This window comes from Augochlora pura, chromosome 11 (assembly GCF_028453695.1).
Source record: "Augochlora pura isolate Apur16 chromosome 11, APUR_v2.2.1, whole genome shotgun sequence".
NCBI classification, from domain to species: Eukaryota; Metazoa; Arthropoda; class Insecta; order Hymenoptera; family Halictidae; genus Augochlora; species Augochlora pura.
Window position 1 is genome coordinate 1,937,196 of NC_135782.1, and position 27,780 is coordinate 1,964,975.

At 34.9% G+C, this 27,780-nt stretch overlaps 3 protein-coding genes across 8 annotated transcripts; 2 read left to right on the plus strand and 1 right to left on the minus strand.

The window, feature by feature from the left end:
* Positions 1-52: 52 nt before the first annotated feature.
* Positions 53-1,407, plus strand: Prx6a (Peroxiredoxin 6a). The gene is made up of 5 exons (XM_078194748.1): positions 53-261; positions 538-694; positions 815-1,032; positions 1,113-1,185; positions 1,273-1,407. Exons 1-5 carry the CDS (start codon positions 176-178, stop codon positions 1,405-1,407), a joined length of 669 nt encoding a protein of 222 aa, XP_078050874.1. The 5' UTR covers positions 53-175.
* On the minus strand, positions 713-25,577 carry Kis (chromodomain helicase DNA binding protein kismet). 4 transcript variants are annotated; one of them, XM_078194744.1, is made up of 23 exons: positions 25,227-25,577; positions 17,057-20,359; positions 16,557-16,972; positions 16,131-16,484; positions 15,752-16,040; positions 15,152-15,670; positions 14,796-15,020; positions 14,394-14,710; positions 13,841-14,315; positions 13,369-13,733; positions 13,069-13,264; positions 12,686-12,991; positions 12,320-12,611; positions 10,758-11,277; positions 10,577-10,666; positions 9,737-9,928; positions 8,705-9,125; positions 8,342-8,627; positions 6,858-8,242; positions 6,151-6,394; positions 5,781-6,057; positions 4,693-5,602; positions 713-4,620 (listed from the first exon to the last, which is right to left on the minus strand). In XM_078194744.1, the coding sequence occupies exons 2-23, from the start codon at positions 20,252-20,254 to the stop codon at positions 2,635-2,637; spliced, it is 13,263 nt and encodes a 4,420-aa protein (XP_078050870.1). In that variant the 5' UTR covers positions 20,255-20,359; positions 25,227-25,577; the 3' UTR covers positions 713-2,634. The 4 variants fall into 4 exon arrangements, with proteins under 4 accessions (XP_078050870.1, XP_078050871.1, XP_078050873.1 ...); XM_078194745.1 differs by lacking the exon at positions 25,227-25,577 and adding an exon at positions 21,859-22,397; XM_078194747.1 differs by lacking the exon at positions 25,227-25,577 and having other exon boundaries at positions 12,326-12,611; positions 17,057-17,853.
* On the plus strand, positions 24,200-27,235 carry Baf (barrier to autointegration factor). 3 transcript variants are annotated; one of them, XM_078194751.1, is made up of 3 exons: positions 24,200-24,379; positions 26,424-26,556; positions 26,635-27,235. In XM_078194751.1, exons 2-3 carry the CDS (start codon positions 26,431-26,433, stop codon positions 26,779-26,781), a joined length of 273 nt encoding a protein of 90 aa, XP_078050877.1. In that variant the 5' UTR covers positions 24,200-24,379; positions 26,424-26,430; the 3' UTR covers positions 26,782-27,235. The 3 variants fall into 3 exon arrangements, with proteins under 3 accessions (XP_078050877.1, XP_078050876.1, XP_078050875.1); XM_078194750.1 differs by lacking the exon at positions 24,200-24,379 and adding an exon at positions 26,165-26,243; XM_078194749.1 differs by lacking the exon at positions 24,200-24,379 and adding an exon at positions 26,177-26,321.
* The last annotated feature ends 545 nt before the right edge of the window (positions 27,236-27,780 follow it).

Below are 27,780 nucleotides of genomic sequence, written 5' to 3' on the forward strand. Positions count from 1 at the left end.
ATGTATGAGACGTCATACATCATTTCAGTCATACATCAATCGTTCAGTTTTTATCACTGATAGTCATATTTTAAAACATTTGTGGAGGTAACTGGAGACACGACAGCGTAACCGCATACTTTGACAAATTTAAAAGTTGACAACAAATAGTGTTAGAAACAAATTGCATATAAATATGGTGCTATTAGGAGAAACATTTCCAAACTTTGAAGCAGATACTCAAACAGGCAGAATTAATTTTTATGATTGGCTAGGCGACTCGTAAGGCTATATTTATTCATTGAACATAACCTGTTATATTGATCAACATTTCTTTATATTGAAATCCTATTTTGTACACAAACGGTCCTCCCACATATTCTGTGTTATTACTTCAATCGATTATAGATAAACAAGTTGTATACAACTTGTATAAACAACAATTCAAGTACATAAATACTGCAATAACTAGTATGCGAGCTATCTGCTCTTGACAATTGCCAGAAAATATTGATGCATTAAAACATGTTAAATTAAACAAATTTATACATGTTTTAGATGGGGTATTTTGTTCTCTCATCCGAATGATTTCACTCCTGTATGTACAACAGAATTAGCTCGAGTGGCGAAATTGATGCCTGAATTTAATAGATTAGGAGTAAAAGTTATTGGTTTATCGTGTAATTCGGTCGAGTCACATCGTAAATGGATAGAGGTAAGTGCGATCAACATGTTATTTTAAAAAAATTTTATTTGACATTTTACGAAGATAATAAACAATACAGGCTGAATAAGAATTTACGAAATGCAACTGTATCTTTGTGAGTGTTTTTAGGACATAAAGTCTTATGGACAAATAAAGGTAGACGAGTTTCCGTATCCGATAATAGAAGACGAATCTCGGAAACTTGCAACATCATTGGGAATGTTAGATCCTGCAGAAGTTGATGGTCATGGTATACCTATGTCTGCTAGGGCAGTATTTATTATAGATCCTGTTAAAAAAATGAGATTATCAATTTTATACCCTGCAACAACTGGAAGAAACTTTGAGTAATTCCTTTTCTGCATTTTTGATGTTTTAGTTTTTATTTTCATTATTGTATATTTATTATTATTACTTTTGGACACAGTGAAATTTTACGAGTAATTGAATCACTTCAGCTGACAGAAAAGTATAAAGTAGCAACTCCTGCTGATTGGAAGGTTTGTATTTATGGTATCAACTATTTGTTTGAAACATTATTATTCTTATGATTATAAAATGTTTAATTTCTTCATTGCGATTTTCAGAATGGTGAAGATGTTATGATTCAGCCTAGTGTTACTGAAAAAGAGGCAAAAACGCTGTATGACAATATTGAAACTTTAACACTACCATCGGGCAAAACTTATTTGCGTATTGTACCTCAGCCAACCTACACATAAATAATTCTTTGAAATATGAAAAACAATTATTTTACAATGTATTTTCTTAAATTACCACAATTGATGTTGTAAAAATTAAAGTACACATTCTGATACTATACTGAGTTCTTTCTAATATTATAGTACTGTTGTATTCTTCGAAGTATAATTATAAATAAGCGTATTCATTTAGTGCCTTAACATTGGTACATAACAGCATATCATTTGAAACAGAATACGGTAGAAATGAACATTTTTTTTATTTAAAATTTCTTATTAATAATTTAGGACAAAAATAATTCAAAATAATGCGCTAAAATATAGTTTTCGAAAATTTCATGCTTAAAATTTTCATTGTCCACGCCTTCCATGCACACTTTCCACTGTTTCTATTAACACAATTCACAACTTATTGTTTCGTAATGCTGTTCCTTGATAAAGGTGCGCATAATTATCAAAACGAAGATTCTAATGTTGGTATTTGCAAACAACAGAAGAAGCTGTTTATTGTATCACCCAATGTAATTGAAAGTACACTGTGTTATATACATTTTTCCAAGTACACGATCGCTTAAGGTCTCTAGGCATAATGTATATAATATTTACACTGTTCTTGTTTTCTTTATTAAGTTATTACTAAATTTACTTTACTACATTATGGTTATACCTTATTTTATGCCTGAATGATCCGCGAACTGTTGCATGACTACGCAATAGTGTGATAGCAGTTATATAAAACAGTCCCTCGTCAAAACCAATAAAGATCATAAAGAATAATAAATTTAACAAAACTATACTTTGTTATTGTAAAGTTATATAATTAAAAGTTAATTACCACACAATATATCGAGTGATAAAATACTATTGCCAGCCTTCGTACTTAAACAGCTTCAAGTTATACATTCACACTGACAGTAAATGGTAATGCGCGTGTGCTCAACGCACGAGCTTTCATTATTTGTCCCACTTCTTCCACACGAAATGGAAGGAGAAATCAAATTCTATAAATGTTTTTCATTCTTCTCTTGTCAAGTTCATCGAATGCACTTGTGCTCTATTTAACTAAGAATTGTCGATGCATTGGGTCATTTATTTAAATGTTTATCAATCGACCAATTTCTTTCTTTTTTTTGGAAATATCGTTGTGCGAATACTGCAGAATTATTGCAATAAAAATAGACGCAACAACGGAAGATTTGATCATTATCATCACCAGTATTATTCGGAACTCACTTAATTGTTGTCACTTCACTCGCTCGTTGTGTGAGTCTCTTGTTGCTGATCAGCTTGAAGTTCACCTTCCATTCTTGCTTGTCGTTCTGCCGCCGCTCTTGCTTGTCTTCCAGCACTAGACCGAAGATTTTTCCGTTCTGGAGGAGGTTCTACACTGAGTCGTTTACCGCTTCGTGGTTTCTTTCCTTTAGTGCCTTTATTATCTTCTTCAACTTCTGTTGGTTTTGATGATTCTCCTTTAATATTGTTACTACTTTGTTGAGGTGTAACCGTCTCAGATGGAATAGTTGTTACTTGAGTCGTAGGAGCAGGTGTTAGTACAGATGCTGGTGTTGGTGTAGGTGTAGAAGTTGGTGTAGGTGTTGGAGTGGATACTGGGGTAGATGTAGGTGTTGGTGTATGTGCCGGAGTTGGTGTCGGCGTACGTGCAGGTGTAGGTATAGGTATGGGCGTGATAGTAGTAGTAGGTGTAACTGTAGTTGCTGGTACAGTTGTTGTTGTTGTAGTTACCGAAGGAGTTATTTCAATAGTTTCTCTCTTCTTCGTGTTCAGCGATGTTTCAGTTATAGTGATAGCACTGTTCTCTTCTACTGGATTTGGTTTAATTGTAACAGACGACGATCTAGATCCGTATTCTAGATCAATTGCTGATACGTCTACAGGAGTTATAGTTGTAGCTGGAGTGGTTGTTACAGGTTTTGCAGTAACTTCAATTTCGATTCGTGGCTTTTTATTCACGGGTTCAAGTGTTACCTCGAGCATACTTGATGGCTGCAGCTCAGGTAATTGATTATAATCCGTACTACGGCCCCTTTTGTCACTTGACCGTTGAATATCTTCAAGATTTCTTGTTAAAAGTTCTGCGCTGGTTCTACTTAGATGTTCCAAAGCCTCTTTCATTTCCTGGTCCTTGTTCTTTTTTTCCATTCTTCGATCAGATAAATCTGCTATATCGTTCTGCTCAAGAGTTTCTCTTTTGTCATGCTCTACTCTGCGCCTATCTTCGTTATGTAATGCCGACATATCAGTGTATTGTTGTAGTGATATTCCAGAGTCCATGGAATATCTGGACCTTTTCTCGCTATCTTTCCGCTTTGATATCGAATCAGAAATCGTGTCCCGCCTCGAGTTATTTCCTGACGATGTGGGTTTACGAACTGTTGAAGCACTCGACGTCGCTGGATTTAGAAGACCGCATTGGGCAAGGCTTTCATAGGCCGATGTCACACCACCGGGTTGCATAGAGAACGGATTCAAACCACCCAAACCCAATGGCGTATATAAAAGACTTGGATTTGGAAAGAAGAAGGGGAATGGTGTCGTTGTTGGTATCGTAGACGATGCTGATGAAGTCGAAGGCACCGAAGACTTACTCGTAGGTGGTTCCATTTTACTACGAGATTTACCAATGCTGCTAATGCTAGTCGATCCAGTGTTTTTACTACTAACAGAACTAACGACTGGATTCGTGTCGGCTGCTGTACTAGTCGCCGTTGCGCCCAAAGCAGCTTCCATACCCGCTAAAGATGGTAAACCAAGTCCGGCAAGATTTGCGAATAAAGAATTCGTTAAGCTCATATTGCTTAAGTTGCTGAGGTTGCCTAATCCACTCAGTGCACCCAAATTTGGCAAACCACCAAACGGCATTAAAAGAGGGTTGTTCTTCGGGTCGAAATTGCCAAGAGAAAGACCAGATAAAAGAGAGTTGTTCAGATTACCCAATGAGGGGAAGTTTAGGCCTGAAGCCATCGACGTAGCTACAAGGTTGGCTTGATTTGCCGATTGCTGATTAGTAGGGCTTGGCATCATGGGAGGTCTTCCTGGACTTTTACCCTTATTAACATTGCCTCTGTCATTTCCTGATAATCTCTTTTGTAAATCATGCGGGAGATTTCCACGTTCTTTTACAAGCTCGGCCCATTTTGGATCCACATCGAACATTGGATTTTCAATTAACCATTGTCCTAATCGTTTCAGTTGTGGAGCTTTGCTTCCAGTAACCTAAAATTATAATAATTTACATAGTAAAACTAGTTGTTAAGAAGACAGTGTACAAAAGTTACTTTTACAAACCTTTTTGCCCGTCAATCTATTGATCACAGCAACATTTTCTTCGCCGGTTAATTTTTTCCAATCTAGCAGAGATGGATCTACACGTGGACGTCGTCGTCTAGGCGCATTCAGGTATTCAGCACTCAACTGTTCAGACATGGCGGTTTGTTCAGCTAACCATTTATTCACTTTCGCTTCGTGCGAATAAGACCCAATCTTAGAAGAGTATTCAGCAGCTTTATTGATGTCTGCGATCATTGCGTCATAACTCTTTCTATGACTACTCGATGACGAAGAGTGTGCTGAATTGAAACTTTGCTGCTGCTGTTGCTGCTGCTGCTGCTGTTGTTGCTGCTGCTGTTGTTGCTGTTGTTGTTGTTGAGACTGTTGCTGCTGCTGATGTTGCTGTTGTTGTTGCTGCTGTTGTTGTTGCTGTTGCTTCTTAAATTCACGATTTTGTTGTTCCGCTTGAGCAATTAAAGCAGAAAAACTATCTTTGTGCGAATGTAAAGACGGGGGTGGCAGCCCGGACGTGGAGCTTGATGCTCGTGAAGAAGGTATCGAAGTAACGGTAATAGAAAATGGTTTCTGAGTACTCGTCGGAGGATTCGGAAGACCCATCGGCGCAGATGTTGGAGTGACCGTTACATTCGGAGTTATTGTGCTCTTTTTACTGTGTTCAGGATAATGAGTACTTTGTTGTTCTTTCGCAGCGCTTAGTCCCAATACTATTTCGTCAAGCTTCCTGCGCTTCTTTTCCTTTCCAATGACTGGTTCATCCGGCGGTCCGCCTTTTCTCTTCATTAGTTTATCTAACATACTATCTAACTTTCCTTTATTACTGCTAATTTGTTTATTTTTATTTGGCATTGAAAAATCTTGAACCTCGTTCATAATATCCTTACTGTTATCAGTGCTCATTTTTGGGTACCTAAAATGATTCAAATATCGATTTACTCTCTTATTCTACAATATCAAATACAATTTGATTTGAAATGAATTTTCACACCATATAATTGTGACATTACCATATGCATTTACTTGACAAACGGTTTTAAATAAGTCTGGTTAAAAAAGTATCTGTTCATTCTAAGTAGTAATAATCTTACCCAGCAGATAAGTCGATGGGGGTCAAAGTACTTGAAGTTCCAGGAATAACTGTCGGCTTTCCAGGAACTGTATATTTCAAGTCAAAAGGTATACTCGGAGTTCGTGCTTGTTGATGTGCTGGTGGCGGTTGAACTGGCGTAGAACGCCTCGATTCTTCAGACTGTGATTCCTCATTTATTTCCCAAGTATTGGATCCAGATAACACCGCAGGCTTACTTAAAGCTGCAGGCGGTTGTACAGTTGTATGACTACTATTCAAAAGAGCATGTAGTTTTGCTAAAAAGAAAAGTATAATGTATATATTTCCTACGCTCTGAATAATCTGAAATATTTATAAAAACTGCTTGGTAATGCCACTTATTTCATTACCTCGTTCAGTTTCTACATCAATAGCAATGTGTCTCTTGCGTTTCTTCGATAGTGGTATGTTATTTCCAGGAGTTGGATTTCGTGACACACCATGATCTGTAGTTATAGTAATCACTTCAGAACATTCCTTTTCATTTGACGGGATATCTGCTTCATCGCCAGCACTGAAGTTTACAGATACCGGCCATTCTTTATGTTCAATTGCATGAACAATATGCATTAAACGAGCTTCGATAGCATGTTCCTGAAGATACAAATGACAAATTATAAATGCGATAATGGTGATATGATAAGAACATTTAAATAAGCAGAATTGAATATGTATACATAGATATGTACAGAAATTGCTGACACAAGTCGAATTTAACAAATATACCTTTCGCATATGTCACACGTTTCACACGCCCATACTACTCCTCGCGAATGTTAACAAAATTTCATATGTTATAACATGTTTAATGTGTTTCAAGCCTACCCGAATCAGGTTAGTATGTGGTATAGGCCAATTATAGAAGATGAGTCATCTAATACTGCCATATTAAATTATTCTTAAACTGCCTGTTATATGAAATAATGTTTCGAACAAAAGTTGTATAGCTATTGTAAACTGAATACACTCAAGGTAGGAAAAAAAATTCTTTAATTTTAAAAGTGAAAACGAAAAAGTGGAACAAAATATTATCATGAATAAATTAATTTCTATTTACCTTTGGCCATTTCACAGAATTATTACAATTGTGTGACAACAGATGTACGACCGTAGGTTCGTTATAATCAACTGGTTTATCGCGGAGAACAAATGTGTCAATTTGAGTTAATCGTGACAAAGGTTGTATGACTTCCAAATCTGGAAACATTGCTTTAAGTTCTGCTGCTTGAACACTGCACTTGTCTTCAATTTTGCATACTTTCTTTTCTTTGGATATCTCAACCGTTTTGCCTTCTTGTGTTTCTATTGCTTCGTCTTTAACAACTGGAGGATCTGCTTTTACATTTGTTTTACTATCCTCCGACGTCGTATTTTCAGTATTTGTTACTGATTTTTCTATTGTCTCTGCAGTATCTTTTTGTTCTATCGAGTTTTTTTCATCAATCTCTTTTCCGGTTTGTGAAGTCTGTGACTCTTCAACTTTTTCTTCCTGGTTTTCCTTCTCTGTTTCTTTTAATGTATCTTTCTCTTTATTCTGATTTTCTTGCTCAGTTTCTGTACTGATAGTGGTAGTAACAGACGTAGTAGTGTTAGGATTAGTAGTAGTTGTAGTAGTAGTAGGAGTAGGAGTAGGATTAGTAGCAGTAATAGTAGCAGCAGCAGCAGTACTCGTAGTAGCTGCAGTAGAAACTGATACCTCTTCAGTAGTTGTTGTTTCATTATTTGTTTTCGCTTCATCGACTTTATCAGTTCCCGTAATCTGGTCAGTTTTAGAAGCTTCAGTTTTTACCGATTCTACTACTACGTCGCTTTTTTCTTCAGATTTTATTTTTGCACCGGACTCCTTATCAGCGGACGTACTTCTGGGAACGGTTGTTATTGTTAATGCATTACTTAGGGGTTTCTCTTCCAGTTTATTTTCGGCTTTAATAATGGTCAGTTCAACTTGACTCTTCTCCAAGTCTGTATTCTCTGTTCTTTTGTCTGCTATACTTGTATCTTTGTCTTTTTTCGCACCAACTTTTTCTATTTTTAAAGTGCCTTCGCCCTTCTCTAATTTTACGAGTATTTCATCTTTATCGAACTTCAATATATCCTCTCTATTTTCAATCTTGATTGCCTTCTCAGATTTATCCATAATTTTAGATGTTTGGATGTTACTGTACATTTTCGAATTCAAAATTTTATGAAACGAGAAATCAGGATCATTTAAAATTGTAATATCGGTACGTCCTAAGCCATGTTTTGCAGCTCCAAGCAGCAATTCTTTATCATGCTTTCCAGGTTGCCACCAATCGGGGGTATCACCTGACGGTTGACACAATGAAAGCCGTTCCTCTAAGTGAGGATGAGACAATATTTCCTCACGAATTTTACTTAGAAGATCCACACGATCCAATATTTGTCTCGCTTTTGCTGGACTGAGATGATCCACAGGAACGTCTGAAAAGTCTGAGGTATATACACAATACTCTAACGCATATTATTATACTAAAGTATTGAAATAATTATTACTGCACGTTTAAATAATTACACACATACCTTCTTCATCGTTCAACTTTGCGTTACATGCTTTCTTACACATTGCTCTAAAAGACATATAATAGTCTGTAAGATCGTTGTCTGTCTTCTTATCAAATCTAGCAATACTTTTAAATTTCGTCCAGTCGTATTGCGCCTTTTTCCTATCATAATTAACACCGTAAGTTGATACAACACGTAAAAATTCACTTTCTTCACGACGAGACCATTTTGCTTTTTGTTCTTCAATGCGAGTTCGTTCCCTTTCCTTTACCATAGCTTCCATTTTTTCTCTTCTTTCCATTTTCTGTAAAAGATTTTAAATTCAATGCCACGAAGTGCCGCAAGAACATTAAAACTCTATTTCGTATTCCTTCTACTTACCAGAAGATACATAGCAAGTTGTTGCAAATCCCATCCTTGCATATTTAAAGGCGGCTCATTCATAGGAGGATTATGATTCATAGTCGTATCACCTTCCATTCCAGTTTTGGATTTTTGTAGCATCTTTACGTCGTCTTTTACATTCTTTACGCTTCGTTGATACGAAGAAATGACTCTACGCAAGCGTGTATTGAGATCGACTACGGAAGGCCAAGTCTTGTCGTCATCTAAGAGACCATCATTTCCTTCATGACTACTGCTTGGCTCTGGTATTGGCGTATCTGCCTTATTGGATATAGCAGGTGAATCAGTTGGTGTTTCACGATTAAACTTATCGGAGTCTTTCAAATCTTTCAACATTCCAAGAGATTCACCATCTTCCATGTCATTTTCCAGGCTAGTGTCATCTCTACTGCTGCTGCTGAAATTTTAAGAAGCATTAATTTGCAACAGATACGAGATCTTCTTTGTTTCATACGTTCAATTCCATTTCCACTAAAAATAAAATTATCTAATATGTATGCACTCGTGAAAACAGATACATACTTAACTGATCATAAATATAACAGTTATTTCGAAAATACAGTCTACAGGTATACAATGTCAAAACTAAAAAAAGACTTCCACATTTACCACTTTAGAATGCTGTACATATTAAAAATTTACATTGTAAACATAATGTTATGAATAATTATATACATATGTACAATGTAATTGATCATTTAGAAGAAATTGTTTAAGGATCACTGCATATTGTCTGGTATACGTATATATATATGCATAATGCTCCTTCGCTGCAAACAAATTCTGGTAGGAAGTAATATTTTAAACTAGGTGAAAATGGAAAATAATTCTTTTTGTTGTTATGTTGTACAAATAAAATGAAAAAGAGAAAGTTTACGCTAGTTCTACCATAGGCATGATTATAAGCGAATTAAAAATGCGTGCCAAGCAGTGTATGTTAGAATGACTTAGCGGTAGCAACATAGACATGGAAGAAAAACAAATAACGTAAAGAGAATAATTACTCACTTGCTTTGCGTGATCTGAGACTGGGAAGGGGGAGGACAGCTTGTAATGAAAGAGAGAGCGGGATCAATCCTCATCTGGTCGTAATTCTCGTAGCCATGTTTGTAGCAGCCAACTATTAAGGATTTATCTGCTTGCGAGTCCCACCATTTCACTGGTCGTTCCGTCAACTGTGGAGGGTTTATCCGCAACGCACTGTAGGGCGGTTTCATTTACAATTTGCCAATTTACTTATGCCAATTAGATATTAAAGTTATAAGAATTTTGCACTCAAAATTTCAGGAACCGCGAATTGTACGATATTCACTGAATAGATATAGAGAAGAGGCTTATTTGATTAATCAAATTTAGATAATCGCAATTAACACTTACTATACTTCTCTTTATTTTTTAATTAAAGGCAAATGTATATAAATTTAAAACTCCTATTCCGTTTGCCCCTTTAATACAGTGCACTGCTTTCTAATTATTTCTTACCATGACACCGCTGGCTTGACCATCTTTGACCAATTTATAGCCGTACAAAGTGTTTACAGTAATTCGAAAAAGTTGCGTGTATATTTGTGTACATGTTTATAGAACAGGAATGGGAGGATTTTAATATTAGTAATGTAGGATCAGCGACTGATAGCTGTTTACAGAGCTACGAAGTAAACATAGTTTTAGCTCTATGAGCATTCCTCATACAATTACAGCTCCCAGGATAAACAAATACATTGCACATGCAACTATGAAGCTCTGTATAAGCACATATGTAAGTGCACGATATTCCATGATAGTCAGTTGAGCAAAGAATAATGAAGGTTCGTAAGTAAATATATTGTGGTTATAAAGAACACTAACCTGACATGAACACCATCAGAAATGTGTTGAACTAAATCCCCGATGATCTCATGCTTAATATAGTAAAGCATTCGAACTCGTAGTAGAACTCTGTAAATAACAAATGAGTAATTCAGTTTTTGTCAAATAAGCGTAATATACCAATACCGCAATTTTCTCATGAAAACAATATGTGACGTACTTATTAGCATGACGACTCAAATGTTTCCTGTAATTACTTTCCAGGAATATGTCTCCATCGTACTTTTCGGCGTTACTCCAGTGATTTGGATCGCTTGGACCACCATTAACGACCGATCCACGAGTCTCTCTACCTTCTCTGATTCTACCTTTTTTCTTCTGTCTACTGTTCCTTCCGCCGGTGTTAATGCACACATTCTTTACTTTTTCTCCATTCTCTACGGGTGTAATGAGATCCCAAATAAAGTTACGGATTTTCTCATCACCGCGATAGTAACGAAGGCAGTAAAGCAAGATGACTCTTGCACAGTCTTCAATGTCAATTTCGCGCCATCCTCGACGAAACTGGCTATGCTGAAGGATCTCTTCCCATCGACCCCAGCCGAACGTAAGCAGACCTCGTTCTACTTTGAAGCATTCACTGCGAGCCCAGCTGCCATACACCACTTCACCTTCACGAGGTACGTACTCGTCGCAAAACTTCCGTGTCTTCTTACCAAACTTGTCTCTTCGTTTTTTACCTTTTGATAATAATAGACAAGTTATTTATTTTGTAGTTTATCATAAATCATAAACAGTCAAATGTAAAAACAAATAGGTCCTACTACAAGTGGCAAAAACATAAGTCACTTTAAAGTAATATAGTAAGCCCACAGTGCAGAAATGACGTGAACAAATTAGATTTGTAGCAGTAGTGTTCTAAATGTCTTTTTATAGTGACAGTATAGTTTTTACACATTCCGTGTGAAACTAAGAACCATGGATGTTATATTTGACAAAGAGAGTGTGAGTGAATGCTTTGCCATGCATTACACAGTACAATATAAGAAACACCATGTTAAGTTGCCAAAATTAATATGTGCATGATAATACGAATGTTGTAATCATTAGCTTTATGGACGTGCATGCATATAGGTGTGATTACGTATGTGATGAAATATGTATAGAATTCGTCTAGATCAAAATACTATACATTTACATTGATAAGAATAATTATGGACGGTAAAAAATAAAACTCAGCACTATGAATTTGAATTTTTTACATTAGAAATGTTCGATTACTTAATTACGAAAAATATTTGCAACTTATTGCATTAACAAATATTGCATCATGCAAAAATACTTTTTAATAACAGCGACTAAACATAATAGAAATATTTCTGAAACTATATCATAAAGCTTGAACATTTACATTATGTGTCCAATGTAACATAAATAAATTAATCTGTGTTATAGAAATCTCACATAACGAATCTATGTTAATTATATTGCAAATTTGCTGGTTACAACATTTAGTATTAAACATGTAATTAGTTAGACAAAAAATTGAGTGTTTTTTATAGAATAGAAATTCGACAGACTGATAGTCGTACTTCGAGTTTGTAGTTTAAGAAAAGAAAAATGATGATTCAAATTCTCATTGTTAAATGTGTAAATATGGCAATACCTTCATCGTAGATCATTTATCGACGCCGGGTATCACAGCCACGAAGTGATATATTATGTGAAGTTACAATACTAAGAATGGTGTTGTGCTTTAACATGCATCAACAATGAACATACCTCTACCTGTTAACCCACTACTAGTTTCGTCATCGCTATTATCGTCAGAACTGTCGAGATCCGACATGACAACTGATTCGTCATGACCGTATCGTTTAATTTGAGTTCTTCGTCTCGGTTCTGATATCACTAATTCGTCTTCTTCTTTCTTCTCTGTCGTATCAATTTCCGCTTTCTTCGCCCATTTCTTCCAAAAATCTGGATCATCAATATTAATGTCCGATCTATTGGATGAACACGCAAAGCTGGCCTTTGAGAATGTCGATCCTTTTTCCGCTTCTATAGTAATGATCTACACGAAAAAATATTCACATTAATACCAGTAATACCCTAATGAAACAGTGGACAGAGATTTGATCGACTTACTTGTGTCCTACGTTCGAGTATTTGTTCTATATCTTCTTCGCAGAACTTATCCCCAGCATTATCATCATCCATAATAGCACCATAAGCACCTTTTTTTAATAAGTCTTCTATCTCCTTTTTCGTCAGTTGTTTGTTACCGGGATCTTTACCCCCTTGACTTGTATTCATTGATTGTAAAATAGCTTTATCTAATCCAAGCTTCAAAGAAGCTTTGTCAAACATTTCTCTCTCGTAAGTGTTACGACAAAGCAATCGATATACTTTTACCATTTTTTGTTGGCCAATGCGATGACATCGAGCTTGTGCCTATATAACGAATATTAGTATGAACAGTGCAGAAAGAGGGCTGAAGATAAACATTTAAGTTTCACCAACTATTATACCTGTAAGTCATTCTGTGGATTCCAATCGCTGTCATATATAATAACTGTATCAGCAGCTGTAAGATTAATACCAAGACCACCAGCTTTGGTACAAAGAAGAAAGACAAATCTATCAGAATCAGGTTTGCTGTACCGATCAATTGCAGCTTGTCTTAAATTTCCTCTAATACGACCATCGATTCTTTCATATGGGTATCTAAATAAATGTTTTAAATCAGAATATTAACAATCTATTCAGTAATGTGATAATAAATATCTCAAAGCAAATAAAAAGATGAATCGGTTATATAGCTAACATACTTTTTATATAACAGATAATCCTCCAATAAATCTAAGCATTTCACCATCTGACTAAATATTAGTACTCTGTGTCCGCTGGCTTTAAGCTTCGGTAGTAGCTTATCAATTAAAACCATTTTTCCTGAACTGTTTACTAGCGCATGATAGTAAGCCTCTGAATCTTCCTTTTCACCAGTCTTGTAATCCAATTGTATTTGATCTTCTGCGCCATTAAGTAGGAATGGATGAATACAACATTTTCTTAGTTCCATCATGGTATTCATGAGATTCGGAATGTTAGCTGACGTGGTTCCCTTTGCAAGGAAAGAAAAGTTTCGTTCTAGGATACCGCGATAATATTTCTTTTGTATATTTGTTAATTCCACCTAAATAAATAAAAAAATTCACTTATTAAAAAATTGTGCATCGCGAGCTATTAATTGATTCTCCAAATACTACAATGCATAAAGCATTGATCAATTTTTGCAATCACCTCAACGACTGTTTCTTCTTTTGGAGCTAACGATTTCTCCACATCCTCTTTGAGTCGACGTAACATCATTGGCTTCAAAAGAAGTTGCAACTTATGAACTTCACTTTCACTACTTAAATTCCCAAATTCTTTGAGGAATGCTTCACTACTAGAAAACTGAAGTGGTTCAAGGAAGTTCAGTAATGAAAACAGTTCGTTGACATTATTTTGTAAAGGTGTACCAGATAAAAGTACTCTATGTTCTAAATTCAATTGTCTAAGACCCTCAAGTAACTTGCAATTTCTGTTTTTTAGCCTGTGAGCTTCGTCAATGACACAGAGCCTCCAATTATATCCTTTCAGCTCGTTAAAATCTGTTATAATTATTTCAAATGTAGTAATCAGTACATTAAATTTAATCAAATCTTTAATTTGCTGTCCTTTGTCATTTTTATAATAAACCTCGTATTCTTGAAGCATAGTCCGACTTGCTGCGCTATAAACAAAATAGTGCGTCAAATAAGAAGTATTTTTTACCTAAATACTTCAAAGTGTAATCTTTTTATCGACTTACGATCCATGATATACTACAACATTCATATCAGTCCAACTTTCAAATTCTCGTTGCCAATTTGGAATGGTTGAAAGGGGTGCAATTATTAAAAATGGTCCACGGATCCCATATTTATAAACTGCGTCCACAAATGTTAAGGATTGAATAGTTTTTCCTAAACCCATTTCATCCGCAAGAATACAATTATGTCCATTGTACCATGAGAATAGCAACCAATTGAGACCTTCCAATTGATATGGTCGTAAACTATTGTTACTCTTATAAATTGGTGATTCTTCCAACTTTACCCATGCTGATGCAGTCGGTTTCTTTTTTGGCTAAAAAAAGATTTATGTTGATAAAGTACAAACATTATTATTATTATTTACAAATTAATTAGCTTATCTGTTGGTGATACATTACCTTCCATTGATCTTTCGGAGGTAATTTATTAAACCTTCCAAATTGAGCTATTTTTTCTGGGTCGACATCTTCTTCCAATTCCCAAGTAGAATCTTCATACTGAAGAGACCGCCATTTAACTAAATAATGTTTCAATGTTTCTCCGCTCGTTGGATCAGTATGAGTCGCTTCATCAAGTACTCTATCAACTTCTACAAAATCTGGATTAAATGGATCATCTTCGGTCTGCAAAAAGTTACCACTTATTACATATATACATATAATCTTAACTTTCATAGACGTTGACATTAAAAATCATCTCTATGACAAGTGAAAAAAAAAAGTATAACAAAGAATAACAATAAATTAGTATGTACATTCTCAAAAATGTTGGTGTTTTGCTGTTGCCTCTGCTTAAATCTTTTTAATTTAGCTTGAATTCGTTTGTCACCCTTATACAACTCTTCTTCAGTTCTCCATTCACAATGCAAATATGAAAAATTTCTATATTTAACGAAATATTCTTCAACTTCTACTAATTGTGGTTTCACTTCAGCTACTGCCGCTTCTGATTTAGATTCGGTAACTTCATCTTCTTGCTTGCTATCATCCTTTACTGCAGTTTCAGCGTCACTACTCGCGTCACGATTTTCTTCGGTAGTTTCAGTGTCTTTTTCATCCTTTTCTTCTGTTTCTGATTTCTTCTCAGATGATTCTTCCTTAACATCATCTTCTCCTTCTTTATCTTTAGTTTCTGACGCTGCAGTTGAAGCATTATCATCCTTCTCAGTCGACGATTCTGCCTTTACTTCTAGCGGTGGTGGTTTAATTTCTCTTTTTCCCATACGTGAACATAATATATGTTGCACAACCATCGAATCTTCATCCGTCGTATTCTATAATAACACGATTATTTAGACTAGTACATATAAAACTTAAATGTGTTAAAAAACATAAGATAATAATATAATGCATACTATATACACGAAGTTTGGTTTATTGGGTCCGACATCTCCACCTTCATTCTCTTTTTTAACAGAAACCGGCTTTGCTGCGTTTGCACCTTCTACTTTCTTAGAAAGTTGAGCATCTTGCAAAGGTACGTCGTCATCCGAGAATCTAAGCATTACATCATCAACGTATTTTTTACGATGCGTATTTCTCGCAGAACGCCTCTTATTATCATCTCCAGCTTCTGGCGATGGCGGTGGCGTGGCCGCTAACTCTTCACCATCAGAGTCGGGTGCAATTCGGCTTTTACGTTTTCTAAACATTATCATAAAGTATTACAAATTCATATTATCTTCTTATTTTGATATCATACCAGAAAAACTGTTATATTTCAATAACACTTACTTCGAACTTCTGGGAGACTTCCCTGCTGAAACTTTTCCAGCGGTAGATCTCTTTCTAGCAGCAGCTTTCTTTTTATTAGGCGTAGCAGTTTCTGTAACAGGTGCTGCCTCCGAAGTTTCTTCTTTTTTCTCATCTGTTGAGTTGTCTTCAGACTCTCCCTTTTGTTTACCTTCATCCTTTGTCTCAGTTACTAGAGGTTCGGTGGTCGAAGAATCTACTTGTTCCTGATCACCTTGAATGGACGGTTCAGACGGTTTTGTATCTGCTTCCTTAACTGCGCTTGAATCAGAGACTGCCGTTTCTTCTGTTTCTTGTGCAGCTTCCTCATCAGCTGATTCAGACTGAGTAGCTTTTCTACAAATATATAAATTTTTTAATAAAACAGTTACTTCATTAACAGTAAAGTACACAAATAAAGTAACTTACTTTCTATTACGTTTTGTAGAGTCCTTGTCTTTATTTCTTTTTCTTGGTGCTTTAGGAGACTTTGCTTCTTTCGGAGGTTTCGGCTCCTTTTTAACTTTTGGCTCCTTCGGTTCTTTCGGTTCCTTTGGTTCTTTGGGCTCCTTAGGTTTACGCGGCTTCCTCGGAGGTCGAGACTTTCTGCCTTTATTCCATTCCTCCTCCATGTCTCCTGAAGATGGCTTGATGTCCTCAGAGTCTGCTGCACTGTCAACAATATTACTACTATCCCCAGGAGTTACTTGATTGTCTGATACTGGTTGTTCTGGCTGTTGTTGGGTAACTGGAGCAGGAGCAATAGCTTCTTTATCAGCTTTTTTTCTACTCTTCTTAGCTCTAGGTGTACCTTTACCACGGCCACGACCAGTAGTACTTGAAACCTAATTAAGAAGAAAAATTTTGTAGCGTTTCACTTTATTTTATAATGCATTTCAAGATGAAATAGAAAATAACTGATAGTTTACCTGAGGACTATCAACGACGGCGGCCGTAAACATAGGAGTCTGAAGTATACATTGAGGTCCACCATTACATTGGTCATTAGTTTCATGTTGCTGCAGTGCTTGTAACTTCTCCTGCAGAGCAACAATCTTCTCCTGATTTTCAGAAGCCGGAGGCATACAAAACAACTCCTGTAATTGCTGTTGCAGTGCTGCTCTTTCTTGGTGATGTGTAACTGGTGTACAAGAAGTAGCAAACCCACCAGATGTAACTCCTGTTGATGTTGGGTTTTGTGGCATGTTGTACATATTAGATATCGTACTACCACTAACAATATCTCCACTAGGAGGATATTGTTGACCAGATCCCACAATCATTTCATTAGGATATATATTATTTTTTGGAATATTTGTGTATTCCGTGAAACCTGGTTGTACTTGATGCGTCGGTTGCGAATTTGGCACTGACACAGCAGTTTGATGAGAAGGTAATACAATACCACTGCTTTGATTAACTGTAGGTATTTGTTGACCATTTAAATGAGTCGGTGGAACTGGATTAGTTTGCGTTTGCAACTGGGGAGTCGAATTTGGTATAGCAGGTTGTAACTGTGGTTGAAGTGGCATTTGAGATGATACTACTGGAGCATTCTGTGGTATTATACCAACTTGTGGGGTCATAAGAGGTTGAGATTGCTGTGTTGTCTGAACTTGTGTCACACATGGTGTAGTTGGTTGAGACTGAGATGGCTGTGCTAATTGAGGCTGAGAAATTTGTGGCTGTGATTGTTGCGCTTGACTTAATGTGGTGGGCTGCTGGGATTGAGCAATTGAAGCTTGTTGTTGGGGAGTAGTTATTTGCTGTTGATTGAGTTGTGGTGGGCTTATTTGTTGTTGTGGTGTAGGTTGTTGGCTTATTTGAGATGATTGCACTTGGTTCAACTGTGGCTGCTGTGAAGACTGCATTGGTTGTTGAGGTTGTACTGGTGCTTGTGGAGTTGGTACAACTTGAGGTTGATTTGTATGTATTGGTTGTACTTGCTGCTGTGGACAATTAATGGGCTGTTGTTGTGGCTGCACTTGACTGTTAACCACAGGTTGTTGAGGAAGTACAGGTGTACTATTATTAGCTGCTGGACGATTCACTGAATTTATTTCTAAATGTTGACTATGCTGGTTTGTTTCACATGTACTTTGACTTTCAATAGTAGATACAGGATTCTGACCCTGACTTGGTGCTGGTTGTTGAGGTAATGTTGATACATTGGAACACTCAACATTTCCATTTGTACTAGATGTTGGTAAAGTCTGCACAGTTTCCAATTGAGAGATATTTCCAGGAGTAGGTTCCAACGGGGAATTATTCTGTGAATTACTTTGTATTAAAGTATCAGCCTGTTGTGGATTTAGTACATCTTGAGATTGATCTTGAACATTTTGATGCAGTGCTTCATTTTCTTGCTTAGCTGGCTCAATTGGATTATGAATAGGATCTACAGGGTCCCTAGTTGTTGTTTCTGCAACACTGTGAATAGGTTCTGTTCCAGGTACTGGGAACATTGGTGTGTTCTGTTCAGATACTGAAGGTTGAGCTTCTACTATAGGTCTGTCTTCATTTATATTTGGCCTTATTTGTGGCTGTTGTTGAGGTGGATGCGACCACTGAGCAGGCATTGGCATTCTAGGACCTGTGATAGGTGGCATAGAACTTTGTGCGGTAGATTGAGATAAAACATTTGGGGCTTGTGGCATTGTTGGACGTGCTTGAAATTGATTATACTCTGGGTTTGGAACATTCGAATTTGGTGCAGCAACTCCTGGTATCACCATCTGTTCCAATGCTTGAAGAGTAGTTTGTTGTGTTGATGGATTTATTTGTATCGAAGTTGGAGGACAAGGTGACACAGATATTGCACCTGATTGAGTCGGTTGCTGAAGTGGAAGTTGAACATGAGGATGAGGAGACAATGTATTGGGTTTGGCTGGTGACATTATAGGTCTAGGAGACATTTGTTGTTGTACTGCTGGTGGTCTTGGTGACATCTGTGGTCTTGGAGACATTTGAGGTGATAATTGAGGAAAAGTTGCACGGTACTGAGGACTTGTAGCATGTTTTGCTGTACCAAATTGTGTTGTTGGTCCAGAGTGTTGTGGTTGATTAAACATGGAAGTTGCATGGTGAGAGTATTGAGGATCTATTTGTGGTTGTTGTTGTTGTTGCGTACTAGGATGTTGCGTATGTTGAGGATATTGCTGTGGATGAGAAGGATGTGTCTGATGACTTGGGTGGTTTGGATGATGATGTGGCATCCTTTGTGGAGGTTGTTGAGTTTGTTGTTGTTGTTGCTGCTGCTGTTGCTGCTGCTGTTGTTGTTGTTGTTGCTGCTGTTGTTGTTGGTGCATTGCAAAGCCTGGATAGCCAGGAGAAGCCTGATACATTGATACAGAGTTTCCTTGCTGGTAATGCTGTTGTTGACCAACCATGTGCTGGTAAACGCTTCCTGTGCCACCAGCTTGCATTGCTTGATGCGGTACACCCATATTTCCAATCATACCTTGTTGATTACCAAAATGTTGTTGTTGTTGCTGTAATTTTTGATTCATAACTCCACTTTGGTCTTGTTGATGAGAATACTGCGGAGGCATATGTTGTCTATAAGCACCAGGTTGCGGTGCCATTTGATTATAATGTCTTTGCATTTGTGGATAAGCACCTCCACTACCTGGCCAACCTTGCATACTTGGATCTATAGACATATTTGCTCTAGTCATTGAATGCTGCTGCTCCATTGAATACATATTATCATTATAATTAGGGTATTGTCCTCCACTTCCAGGATGGGGCCCTCTATGCTGAGGTGCCATATTTCGTGCTTGATTTTGAAATGCTCCTGGCACCATAGCACGTTGTGGTGCACCACTATCGAACGTTCCAAGATTTTGATTAAACATGTTGCGTTGTGTTGTATTTTGCAACTGATTAGAACTTCCAAATTCAGATCCGCCAAATGAAGTTAATTTTTGAAGCGGAGATTCTTGAGATATATAAGATTGACTAATGTAACTCCCTCCTCCATTAACGCCAGAGTTTGAACCATCTCTAGGTACTACTACAGAATTATTCGTGCCTGCAGGGTCAAAATGGTCGTTCCCCCCGAGGTCAGGAAGAGCATCAAGCATCGAGCCACTAACATCTTCACCAAACAGGTCGTACGAGTCCATGTCTACGCCGCAGGACTCTTCGCCTCTATTTCAGGCTTAAGAGGATATCGTATAGTCTCTTTTCTAGTCATTAACGTGCCCATTGTTGATCCACGTCTTTTTTGCCTGAAACAATGTATGAAAGAATTCATATTATAGCAAAAAGTGCATGTGATTGTAATAACTTTTCCTAAATCATTTTTGTAATTACTATAATTATTAATCTTAATTATTTTAATATATTTTCTGATGACAATGACAAGTGCCAAAGGGGAAAAGCTATACGCTTATGACTTAATTTCACATAATCGCTATAACCTTTCCCTCTTGGAGCATGTCCTCATTTATGGTACCACTTTCAACTGTACTAAAGTTCATAATATAGATATGTTTATGAACACTTATGGTTTCCTATAAAAAAAACTTATTAGAAACTTTCCATTACACACGTACATATATGTTACAAACAATTAATTATATACAACAAACATTTAACATGCAAATGTAGAAGAAATATTAATATAAGAAACAAACACACAGGAACATGTATGTAACTATCTTATTTTTGTATATACTTTCTTCTAATTAAATAATAGGTCTTATTACATTTGTATTTATATTTATTTCATCATACAATTAAAACACACCTATATTCTGGAAAATATAAGACTAGGAAAAAATATAAATTTTTATATGTGAATTACAATGTAGGATATGAAACTAATTCTTCCTTTTATCTTAATAAATATTTCTTTCTTAAACAAAAACAAATTTTATAATAGCATTTTTTTAATAATTATATTGTTTTACAAATTTATAATTATCCTGCAATTGTTTTTCAATATAAAGAGTAACAAAGATTATTGTTGCTTTTTAGAAAATGATAGTATTTATTTAATTGAAAATATTAAAAATATGTTGCCAGGATACATTTCTAATTTTTTCATGAACTCCATTGTCTACAGTAGACTCTACTTATATTTCATACAACAAATATTTACAGTAATTTCACACATAATGAATTTTTTAATGCAATTAACATAACCTAACATTGAGGAAAGACGAATACTTAAATTTCAGATGATACATATGAAATATTAACGAATCACACTCAACAAAAAAGAAATTTATGTATATATACATATATACACGTTTTTGATACATTAAAATTCAGTAAATTTCAAATTAGGGTACAAAAAACTCATTGCATAGCCACATAATAAAAGTTTAAGACATTTCTTAATGTAGAATGCTAATTAAAAGGATATTATTATTGAAACCAATATAAATGTATTTTACGTATATAAAAAAATAAGAAAATAGACAATAATTTTATATTTAAAATATTGCACGTTTGATAAAAAAGCAGATTAGTTTTCCATACATTTTTAGCTCGATCAGTACAATGAAATGCCGAAAATTTCCCAATATTAATTACGAACAAAAGCTTCGAAATAAATAAAAATGTCTGAGAATACTCTGAAAGTACTCGGCATTGCTGTAAGCTTCTAACTGATGTACTAATAAAATTCAGATACCAGCAGAAAATATGAAAGCAAATAATTTCGTGTTGAAATTCCTAAACAGAAAAATGAAAAGAAACGAGGAAAAAACACCTTACAAACCTGAAGCACTGACAGCGGCACTAAAACGTACGAAAGAATATCCTCGTTCTCATTAGAAAATGAACTCAAATACACACGTTAAGTATATATTACAAGGGTGAGCGGAAAGAAACTGGCAAGACGGGTATATAGAAAGTTCTCACACTTGAATTCGAGCGTATTTTGTCCAAAAATATTTTCCCGTGAAATCGGCACCGATCGAATACACGGAAAGCGTGAATACGAATGTATATTAGAATATCGGGAGCGAATCGAAGCGACTTCGAGAAAAAAAAACACGGATCGTCGGAAAGTACGCCATTATCGTGAGAGATTTCCGTTTGGGCTTCCGAGAGAACTCGTAGCGGCCACCGCGACGCTCGATATTCCAGCACCAAAGCGTCACTTCACTTTACCACAATTCACTCTTCCCTCGTGTATTTCGTAAGAACACCGCTCAAAACCTAATACCGTTCGATGAAAGTAGTTTCGTGTTAATGTTTTACCGAAAAACCACCCTCGTTCGCGCGCGCGTTCACACGATTTTCACCGACGGTGGCTGCGGCTGCGGCTGCGGCGGCACGGACCGTCGAGGTGCAAGCGTGTCCATAGGTCCGAATCATTCTACACATCTCTACCCCCCTCCCTCCCCCCTATCCCTACCCGTTCTCATTCCCCTCAGTCTCAGTTCACAACGAAGGACTACTCTTCTCTCTTACCCTACCCTGTCCTATCCTGTCCTGTCCGACGGAGGCCACTACACACACCAGTTACACATCGTAACATCTGTAGAAACTCACACAGTTAGTTTTCGCATCATGCGCGCACACTCACTCGCTGCACCACCTGGTGGCGCGCGCATCTCTCTTTGCCACTTATAAACGTTCGTGCATGCACACACGTGTATCATGTATACGAAGAAACAATAAGATGTCGAGTTGTGTTCGGCTTGATTAAAATCTTCGTTTCATTAGATTGCCGCGGTGGTCCAGAAAGCTGTAACTTCTAGCCACAATTACAAATATTTTTTACCTTCCTTTTTTTCTGATACAAATCGAACTCCTTATATACAATTTGGTTATTTATCGTGAATTATTGAATGTAGGACAAGTCTAAAATCCAATATCAATCTTTTTTTGTATGAATTTTTGTTTTATCGTAAAGCTCGATAGCTACAAACGAGTATAACAGCATGTCTGCTTTGACATTTTTATAAAAGGCACACTGATACTAGCTGCAAAGAAAATAGAAAAGATCAGTTCTATTTGTTCTAGTTGAAGTTGAAAAAATTGAATTTTGGCGGATTTTGACTGTGCTTGTCTCTTCTATTTTTCTTTTTTTCCTCCATTGATAATAATATTCACAAGTTGGCTCAATGGTCAGTTGAAAACTTAGAATGAAGTATTCATGTATTATTTCTGTGCATATCCCTCTTTTATTCTACAAAGCGAATAATTACAATATGTATATAGATGTTAAGAAATATGGCAGAAATTAAGTCGAGAACGTAAAAATGATTGTTTTACGTAGAACTGTTAGGAATTACTGGTTTATGTAAATATGATAGAAATACAAAATATTATTATATACTACATTATTAACAAGATATTTGAACAATTCATTTATTTACTGAAATTTGTATGTTTAGTTGAATTTCACAATAATATATTAAGATGTCATGCCTTTTCTGCATGTAATTATATAACTTTAATTTTTAGTTAAAGATATTGCGTTAAGTTTTGTCGTGTCACGTTTAATTACTTTCGTCCTCGAATTTTTGTTACACAAGCAGAAACAAACAATTGTATATCGATAATGTTAAAGAAGAGATTCAATAAACAATCGAGAATATTGAAATCGATACAAATATTGACAAATTTCTACGAATACATTTAAAGGTTAAATGCTGTATTTCGATTTAGAAAACTACATATCTCGATCATTTTTACGGATTATATTTCGAGAGATCAAACAATATAATACGTTGTATCATCGTACCATATTTATATAGACGTAAGAATTACACATTTATTTTGTATATCGTATTTCCGAAATTCGTCGAGAGAAAACAATAAGCCGAGAGAAAGAGTAGGGAAAAAGAAGGAGATTGGACGCCGCAACCTCCCAAGAATTACACTCCTAGCGCATAAAGTATTCGGTATCGTGGTAAAAACACACAGCGCAATTGGCGGTAGTAAGGCGGAGTCCGAATTATACCACAAAGAGAACCAATCAGATTTTACCTTATAAAGTAGGATACCAGGGCAGGATATTCGATTAACCAATCCTGTCCTCTAGGTATCAGCACGAATGTATAAGTGTACGCGACATCTTCAATGAAACAGGGCCGCATTTGTCGTTGCATTCAATTTTTTCTTGATTGCACGCAAATATATAAGATTGGAACTAGTTCAACGATTTGTGTTCAAATTCTAATTAACGAAAAATGTTACGTAATTTGTCGGTGGCCGGAGGATATCAAATGATACGTTAAAAAAAAGTTTAAGAGAAACTAAATTTTTGTTTACAACGACAGTTAAAGGTATGTTTGATGTGAAACCGAAGTCGTCTTCAATTTTTTAAATATTAAGCAAAATATCATTTTTCCAGTTATATAAAATTGAAATGGTAATCTGATTAACTCTTAAAGTATCAAAAAAACAAAAATAATAATGAATAAAAATTTGTATAAAATAATTTTATGCTTACCTTACTTGGATCATTAGGGTTAATAAAATTAGTATTATTAGTGTATCAAGATTTTAACAAGCAATTTATAATAGATTCTATTTTTAAATTTTGCTATATTATAAAAACTATAAAACTGCAACATATGAAACAAGCAGCATGCAATGTGGTAGATACGTAAAACTGGATAACTATATTGAACAAAATAATACTGTATGTAATCTAATATATGTAATGGTCTATTATTATAATATATATTTGTAGTTTATATTATTAACTACATTTCTCAAACTGAAAAGGTAATTGAAGACTAAATAATTATTTGATCGTTTGCAACATCAAAAATTATTTGTCCATAGTTTACTACAATATATGCTCTTTTCAATGCTGATATATATGCATTTATAAGAAACAGGGACATTTTTTCCTTTATAAATGAAACTGTAGGTATACTAGTATTTATGACGTATAAATTATAACGTGGAATTTCAATAAAAATCTAAATGAAAATCCTTATTGTTACAGTTAAGATTGTGCTTGTATACACAATGTAGAACTGTACACCTCCAATGTAGATTCAAGTGTCAAAATTAAGTTTCAATATTGTTAAATTAAAGTAGTCAGCATAGTTTTGTAGAAATTTACGTGGTATCGATCTATTATAGATATTTAGCTTTAAGCAATGATTAAATAAAACTCACTGTAGCGTACACGTTAATCCCATTTTCCTGGACATTCCATGAAAATCTACTGCACAAATGTTCACTTAATCGTTATCTTGGTGTCCATTTTGTTTGGTTAATTACTGAAGAGGCGTCAGTGCTGCCGTGGATTACGTTGACACAACATGACGGCTCTTCCGCGATCGGGGCGAAATATATATCAAAAATTCAACTTTCCCAAACACTCTTAAAAATGGTCGCATCAATCGAAATTTAGCGGAAATTATTGAAAGGCAAAGAAAACAAATTTAAAACACTATAGCACAATATGCATTTCTATTTATGTTTCACATATTGACCGCCTCATACTTTCCGACAATAACCCGATTCCATAGACGAATAGACAAGAAATGAAACGCTTTCTGGTTACAAATACACCGATGATGTCGACACTTTACGGTGTGTCTTTAAAAAAATTTGCAAGTCAATATGTAGTTACATACGTACTGCATAGCGTCAGTTGTGTCATAATTTGTTATGCATTGCTGCATTTTTAAATTGTACAATACTGTTTAACGTAATATATCAATAAATGTATTTATCGATATTTTGTTTTGCAAAAAAAATTTGCAAAAAAATCATTTTTATGCAAATTTATCTATGTTGAAACCACATGTTTTTAACATTTACGTATTTATTTTACACCATTTCTGAAAGTAATATCACTTTTATTAAAAAATTTGGTTTTCACTCTAGTAAATTAGGTAAAATATCTTACACGCATTGAACACTTTCATTAGAAACAATCTCTTAAATTGTTTAACAATATCTTACTTCTAAATATTAATATCCTTTGAATATGAATTTTAACAATTTATATTTCAATGTAAGAAAATGTACTTTCAACCATTTTCATAGAAATGAACCATTATGTGAATGAGACGAAACGGGAGTTTCCACTCTATAGCTTTCTATGAATTTGTGTTGATGTGTAGTATGATTGTGTTGTGTTTGAACGATTACATTTTCAACGTACCGAACAATAAAATAATAAATGTATAGTTATATTACATCATTCAAATTACTTCACTGTACTCTGAGTCTCTAATTTTTCTATCAAGTATTCTCAAAAATGTATAAATAGTACTTCATGCTCATAATTTTTATTGTTATTTATGTGAGATTATTAATACATATTTTCTTTATCATCTCTAAACTTTATCTTTTTCATTGTAGAGCAAACATGTCCACTACATCGCAGAAACACAACAATTTTGTAGCAGAACCAATGGGTGATAAACCTGTTACAGATCTTGCTGGAGTAGGTGAAGTGTTAGGACGTAGATTAGAATCTGCAGGTTACGATAAGGTATATTTGTATATAATTATATATAACATATTTAACTTACATAAACTAATGACTTTTGTTTTTGTATCGAAAACATAGGCATACGTAGTACTAGGACAATTTTTGGTTCTGAAAAAGAACAGGGAATTATTCCTAGAATGGATGAAAGATGTATGTTCTGCTAATGTAAAGCAATCAAGCGATTGTTACCAGTGCATCTCTGATTGGTGTGAAGAATTTTTGTAAAGTAATTATAAGGGTTAATGTTATTATTATGCGAAAAAAAATGAAATAATATAATAGAATATCTTTTATAAAATTTTGACGGGAAATATAAAATCTATTTCACTATAAGTGAATTCAATATTTTAAAGAAATTGACAGTACAATTAAAAAGTAAATGTTACAAACAATATTTTAATAGTTTTACATAACTGCAAATAATATATTAGATAAACACTTAATTCTGAATGCTAGGAAAGATAGGTATTATTTCATAAGCCACTTAAATGTTTCTTTAATATTGGCACATATTCTACATTGTTTGTGTCCACAAACATATAAACCGATGTGTGAATTTTGTATACAATATCTGAACCTCTTTTATTTTTGTACAAAAGTGTAAGAAAATTTTGGGTCATATATTTGAAGTTATTTTATTGTAATACTTTTATTAAAAACCACTGATATAAATGGTGAATAGTTGGTTACAAAATTTGATGTACAATACACAAAATATATATTTTAGAAGATATGAGAAGTACATTATAATAATTGATAAACAAATATGTAAGATTGTTTAATTCTTTTGTTATCAAAAGGTATACATTAACTACATGCTAAAGTGTATTGCAAAAATGGTTACTTTAATTTTCGTCTTGTTTGTAAAAATAATTTTTCTTTCAATACTTTTGCATTAATCTAATATTGTTTATCAGTTATTTTACATCCCTTTAAATAGATTGAATAAATTACAATTAAACAAAAACTTGCTTGCTTATTTAAATTTTCCTTGTAACATGTATATAAAAAAATATGATAATGCACGAAATATAATTATTATCATATTTTTAATTTGTTAGTTAAATCAATGAGAACAATAGTATATAAGCTATAAATATTATTTTATAGTACTAATAATATAATATAAAACCTTATAATTAGAAAAATAATTATTGTCAATATTTTTCTGTAATTATATGAAATATACACATAGTGTATATTATATACTTTGAAAAAATACTG

Excerpts from the sequence above, each read along its gene's own strand:
- Kis (XM_078194744.1), bottom strand. The coding sequence starts at position 20,254 with ATGGACTCGTACGACCTGTTTGGTGAAGATGTTAGTGGCTCGATGCTT. Across the intron at positions 10,667-10,757 it reads TTGAGTCGTCATGCTAATAA|AGTTCTACTACGAGTTCGAA; the intron begins GTACGTCACATA and ends TGTTATTTACAG. Across the intron at positions 9,126-9,736 it reads TCTCAGATCACGCAAAGCAA|CAGCAGCAGTAGAGATGACA; the intron begins GTGAGTAATTAT and ends TTAAAATTTCAG.
- Prx6a (XM_078194748.1), top strand. The coding sequence starts at position 176 with ATGGTGCTATTAGGAGAAACATTTCCAAACTTTGAAGCAGATACTCAA. Across the intron at positions 262-537 it reads TATGATTGGCTAGGCGACTC|ATGGGGTATTTTGTTCTCTC; the intron begins GTAAGGCTATAT and ends TACATGTTTTAG. Across the intron at positions 1,186-1,272 it reads CAACTCCTGCTGATTGGAAG|AATGGTGAAGATGTTATGAT; the intron begins GTTTGTATTTAT and ends TGCGATTTTCAG.
- Baf (XM_078194751.1), top strand. The coding sequence starts at position 26,431 with ATGTCCACTACATCGCAGAAACACAACAATTTTGTAGCAGAACCAATG. Across the intron at positions 26,557-26,634 it reads AATCTGCAGGTTACGATAAG|GCATACGTAGTACTAGGACA; the intron begins GTATATTTGTAT and ends TCGAAAACATAG.